General features: G+C 37.1%; 1 protein-coding gene across 2 annotated transcripts; it reads left to right on the forward strand.

The window, feature by feature from the left end:
* The first annotated feature begins 2,988 nt into the window (after positions 1 to 2,988).
* Positions 2,989 to 4,793, forward strand: LOC121980622 (GATA transcription factor 8-like). Of its 2 annotated transcripts, XM_042532729.1 has the most exons (3): positions 2,989 to 3,220; positions 3,327 to 3,556; positions 3,646 to 4,793. In XM_042532729.1, exons 2-3 carry the CDS (start codon positions 3,341 to 3,343, stop codon positions 4,474 to 4,476), a joined length of 1,047 nt encoding a protein of 348 aa, XP_042388663.1. In that variant the 5' UTR covers positions 2,989 to 3,220; positions 3,327 to 3,340; the 3' UTR covers positions 4,477 to 4,793. The 2 variants fall into 2 exon arrangements, with proteins under 2 accessions (XP_042388663.1, XP_042388664.1); XM_042532730.1 differs by having other exon boundaries at positions 2,989 to 3,556.
* Positions 4,794 to 5,688: the final 895 nt, after the last annotated feature.

The following is a 5,688-nucleotide window of genomic DNA, read 5'->3' on the forward strand; positions in this document are numbered from 1 at the left end:
CCTAGAGTTGGGTCTATTATTAAGCCATAATGAGTATAATATTATTAATTTTACACAAATTTAAATTCTCTAAGATTATCACATACTTTTCATAAAAAAATATATTTAATAATGAATTGTCACTGATTTAGATTTGTAAATTTGCTAAATTGACTATTCGACTTTCTTTTAGAAATTGTGTAATGTAATATATTGATTGTCTACCTCTCGGTCATTTAATAGATTGTATTTGGAAACATTATCTGAACAGTTTGTTTTTTTTTTCGTATTTCAAATTTTTTATAAAGTAACTAATAAATTATTAGATAGAAATACACGTACTTTCAAAATATTTACTACTGCATCAGACCTGTATTATTTTTCTAAATATTTATCACTGCACCAGGTGTTTTATTGATAATTTTAAACAAGTGTTGTACGACTTGTATTCAACTGAAACAACATTCAACTCACTCATGTTCATTAAATAGTTCTATAAAATTAAAGTTGGGCGTGTGGTTAAAAACTAAGGTGTATTTTCTAAATAATTAGAATTGAATTCTTATGTAAGTAATATTTACGGTGATTGAGCAATATTAAGAATTATTATACTTCCTGAATTTATTTGTTAAGTAAAATATGGGACCGGACTATCTCGTCCAAGATTAATTAGATGATAACATCTAAATACTTATTTAGAATGTGATAACGATTGTGATCATATCAATACTAATGTACCGGATGTCATCAAAACTTTGAAGTTAAACGTGTTTTTGGCAAGAGCAATATTAGGAAGGATGACCCTTTGAGAAGTCCTCATGCGGCATCTACATGTAATGCCCCGGGCAACGGTGCAATGATAAAGTACTTTAATAGTTAACTATGTATCCACATATAGATTCCTCACTATGATACAATATAAATTAATTTTTTCTAGTAGGAAGACAACCCTAAAACGTACGTGGGTTACGGAGTGACGAGTCATTTGTATTTTCAGATTTACCTTGATAGTCTGAAAAATTTCTATGAGACCGAGTTGATCACCTCTTGAATTACCAAAAAATTAAATACCTAGATTACTAAAAAAAAAAAAAAACATTACAATCTCTCTCTCTCTCCCCCCAGACCGTCTATGTCAAGATTAATTCGATTATAAAATCTAAATACATGGTATATACATTCAATGGCGTAACTAAGTATGTCATAGAGGGTGTGACCCCTATCACTCCTCACCCCTTCCTTTTTAAATTTCGAGGAAAGAAAATCATATATATTGAAAAAAATTAAATACCTAATTTTAAATTTTAAATTCTCTTAGATTTTTTTCATAGAAAATCCAACTAAAAACTTGTTTGGGTATTTTCTTTCACATGTTATTTTTTCCTTTTCTGCCGTTTTATTTTTCATCTCCCACGTATTTTCTTTTTCCTATTTTACCGTATTTTTTTCTTCCTTATCTAATCCTCTTCTTATGTTTTTTTCCTAACCCTAATTTTACCTTTAAAATCCTTCGTCGCACGTCGCTATCGCACACATCATTGTTACAAGACACTATTACTATCAACGCTGTCATCGCATGCTGCCAATACCATCGTCGTCACTTTGCCGATGCTCCACAGTAAATATTTTTTGATTGAGGTGAAATTTTATTGCTCGATTTATTTTGTTTATAGATTTCAGTGTTGAAAAATATATAGTGTTAATTTTTTATATATTTATATTTTTGTTTGCTAGTTATTTGTTTCTTGTTCATTGTTTGTTATTTATTTTTGAATTATTAAAAAAACATAGTCATTAAATTAGGTAATTATGTCTTTAAAATATTATGTTAATAATAAATTAAGCGAAATAATAACATTGAAGTATTTTTTAAAAAATACAAGATTAATCTACTTCAAAAAAGAGCATCTCCCCCTCCACCACCTCCTCTTGTTCTATTTTCTCCATTATTTATTGATACTGATTTGAATGAGCATTTTAATGATCTTGGATTAAGAAAGAACATGCTCGAGTATAATATGAATGATGGATCATTATTTCAAATAGAATCAAAGGTTAAAATCAATTTTTTTTTAAATTTAAGTTGGTTTTCAGACTACTTAAATTCAAAATTTAAATTTTGAATCATGAAAATTGTTTAAAATCCTGAGTATGTCACTGTATACATCCTACCTCTTACCATCACACTAAGACTTGGAGGCACCATTGTCATAATTTTTTATAAGCATGGGTATCTAAGTATTTCTACTATTATATCAAACACTCGTATAGATATTTTTACTATTCATTCACGTCAGTTCGATCCTACAAAAATTTTTCATCGATCACTGAGTAAATCCAAAAAGCACAAATAGTTCAAGAGGGACAACCCAATATCATGAGTGATTTGAGCGCCGCATACATTGATTGCGGTGTATAGGAATTAAACTCTCGTTGCTCGGAAAACTCATTTGTTTGTTTACAATCGCATCTAGCCTTGAGGGCTCATGTATCCATTTTTTTTTTTTTATTTATATCAAATATCCTGATCTTATTATATGATTTGATTAATTATATAAGTAGAACAGACATCCCCACACTTTCACAGTCAATTCTAAAATCTTATGCGAAGGAAATAAATTTATATACCAAAGATATATATATGATTAACTTCATGTATAATTCATTAGTCAATCGACTAGTGTATGATAATAAAAAGTAGAATTCGTCATCCAACAATATATCGATATGACTATTTAGTAGATAAATCGAAAAATTATACTAGTATATTATATAATAAAAGTGTTTGATAATTAACATCAATAATATTTACTTGATTTTTTTTAAAAAAAAAATCAACGGTAATGTAGAGGTAAAATAAATATGGGACATGATTATTACAGAGCGTATATATTAAACTATTATAATTATAATGGTAGAGCAGAGTGTTAGTGTAGGGAGGACAGCTAGCAATTAGCCCCCACCAAACTGTGGGCCCCTCGAATTAGATTGCATTCCACCAACAAATCACACTGACTCATGTGACCCCAAGAGGAAGCTCTGCATTTGCATCAATGGTGCTGCTGCCGCCGCTCCTGCTGCTTCTTCTCCCTACTCCTCCTCCTCCTCCTCCTCCTCCTCCTCCCTTTTAGCCGCCTCCTCTTCGCCCCCTCCTCCTCTTTCTTCCTCCACCCATCCATCTCCCTGCCTGCAAAACTCCAACACCAACCGCCTCGCTCGCTTCCAATCCTCCGGCCACTTGGTGAGGCCGGCGTCGGCGCTGTTCTTCGACTTCTTCTCTCGATCTTTCTTTCTTTCTTTCTTTCTTTCTTAGTGGCGTCGATGGATTAATGGAATTGTTGATGCAGAGACGGGGGAGGAGATGGAGGATGGCGTGGGCCACCTGTTCGACCACATCGACGACTTGCTCAACTTCCCCTGCGACGACGACGCCGACGTGCTCGGGCTGGCGCAGGAGCCGCCGCTTCTGCTTCTTCCTCCGATTCCGGTTCCCGTCGTCGACGAGATTTTAGGCGGCGGCGAGGACGAGAAGAAGGCCGAGGCCGGCTTCGGGATGGAGGAAGACAAGCTAGTCCCGGTAAAGTTTGGATTTTTGGCGCAGTATTCGATTTGATTGCAGGAAATTTGGGTGAATTTTTTTGATTTGAGGAATTGTTGAAATGGCAGTGCGACGAGCTTGACATCAAGCAACTGGAATGGATGTCCAAATTCATCGAAGATTCTGATTCCTTCTCGCTCGGCCTCCCGGTCGGCGGCGCCGACAAAAGTGTCGGTGGGCGTTGTTGCTTCCGCACCTCGAGTCCGGTCTCTGTTCTCGGAGCGAACACTAACGGCGGTGGAGGTGGAGGCGGAGGCGTAAGCAGCGATTCCTACACCACCGCGTCATCTTCGTCCTCCTCCTCGTCTTCTGCATCCTACTCCATCGGCGGCGAGAAGGAGGGGAGGGCGATGCCGCAGCCGCCACCGACGCTCAGCCCGCCGGAGCAGCCTGAGGTCCCGGTGGTCCCCGGCCGCGCCCGCAGCAAGCGCGCTCGCCCGGCCACCTTCTCTCCCCACCCGCTCGTCGTCATAACCTGCCTCCCGCCGCCCGCCACAGCGGCGGCGGCTACTTCAGACCCGGAGAGCCTAGGCGACTCCTCGCTCCCACCGCCGACGCCGCCTCTCAAGAAAAAGAACAAAAAGAAGAACCCGTACGCCGTCGAGACAAAATCGCCGCCGCCGGCGACGGCGCGGAAATGCGCTCACTGCCAAATCCAGAAGACGCCGCAGTGGCGAGCGGGCCCGATGGGGCCCAAGACGCTCTGCAACGCCTGCGGCGTCCGCTACAAGTCCGGCCGGCTCTTCCCCGAGTACCGCCCCGCCGCCAGCCCCACCTTCGTCCCCACCGTCCACTCCAACTCCCACAAGAAGGTCGTCGAGATGCGCATCAAGGTCGCCCAAGCCGCCGGCGCCGACGGATGCGATCTCCTCCACTACATCCGCCGCCAGCGCGACTGAATCCGACAACAAATTCCTTCTTGCCCGAGCCATGATCCAGTAACTTGCTCTGTTTTCTGAAATTCATAATTTTTTTTTTTACCTCTCATGAATTTTCCGACAAATCCCCTTCAATTTTTGTATATTATAGGAAGTGTGAGTGGTTGACAAGATCATAACTAGCCAGGAGGTAGTAAGAAGAAGATGACATTTATGCAATGAGGGACAATTAGTTCTTAATATTGTTTAGTTTAGAATCGAGTAATGGAGGGGGAAAAGTCTTCTAGTTTGGTTGTTTGAGAATTTATTATTATTATTATTATTATTTTATTTTTGAATTTTTTCAAGTTGATTCTGAAATTTAATGATTGATGGTTAGTATTTACTTTCTTTTTTTTCTTATATTTCTTTTTCTTATTGGTGTTATTATTTTAAGTTTGCATGGGCATGTGATTAGAGTGTGATTGGTGAGAATGACTTTGATCTTGACTTGAAATAGTTTGATTATCTTTTTTTTAATTAAAAAGTGAAACATAATTTCTATACGTCTAAAAGACATCTAAAAGTGAATGATTGTGTTCAATTTGATATATTTGAAAAAAGAAATTATCTTAAGTTTTTACTTTTGCTAATTATATTTTAATGAAAATTAAAAGGATGTGATAAAACAAGAATATTGGAGTTGGCTTGACAACTTGTTCAACGTTGGTGTGTCCGATCCGATTAAGAGCATCCATAATGAGAACATCCCGTGTGACATGGCTCCAACAAAGGAGCTTCTTCCTATAGTGGAGAGAGCTTCTTCATTAATAAAGAGGACATGGAACTGTTTTTTCATTATTTTTTTTAAATTATTAAATTTTTTTATTTCTGATTTAAAAAATAAAAATATTAAAATATTTAGAAAAAAATTAGGAAACGTTAATGTTTAGATTAATAATTTATGAATTTAAATGTTATTAAAATTTAATTATATATAATCTACTATAAAAAGGTAAGAGAAATATATATAATGAAAAGTATGAGATATATGAAGAAGTTGTTGAGAGGTTTTTTTATAGTGGAAAGATATATGAAGTTTTTTACTTTTGACATGGTATAGATGTTGGTAATGAAAGAGTTCATGGAGAGGTTCTATAATTGTAGATGTCTTAAGGTTTCGAGGTTCCATAATTCGTGGAGAGGCTATGTTGGTAGGGTGTAATCTGCCTTGTAATGTAATCAGGATTAAAT

The sequence above is a fragment of the Zingiber officinale genome, chromosome 5A (genome assembly GCF_018446385.1).
Source record: "Zingiber officinale cultivar Zhangliang chromosome 5A, Zo_v1.1, whole genome shotgun sequence".
In the NCBI taxonomy this organism is placed as follows: Eukaryota; Viridiplantae; Streptophyta; class Magnoliopsida; order Zingiberales; family Zingiberaceae; genus Zingiber; species Zingiber officinale.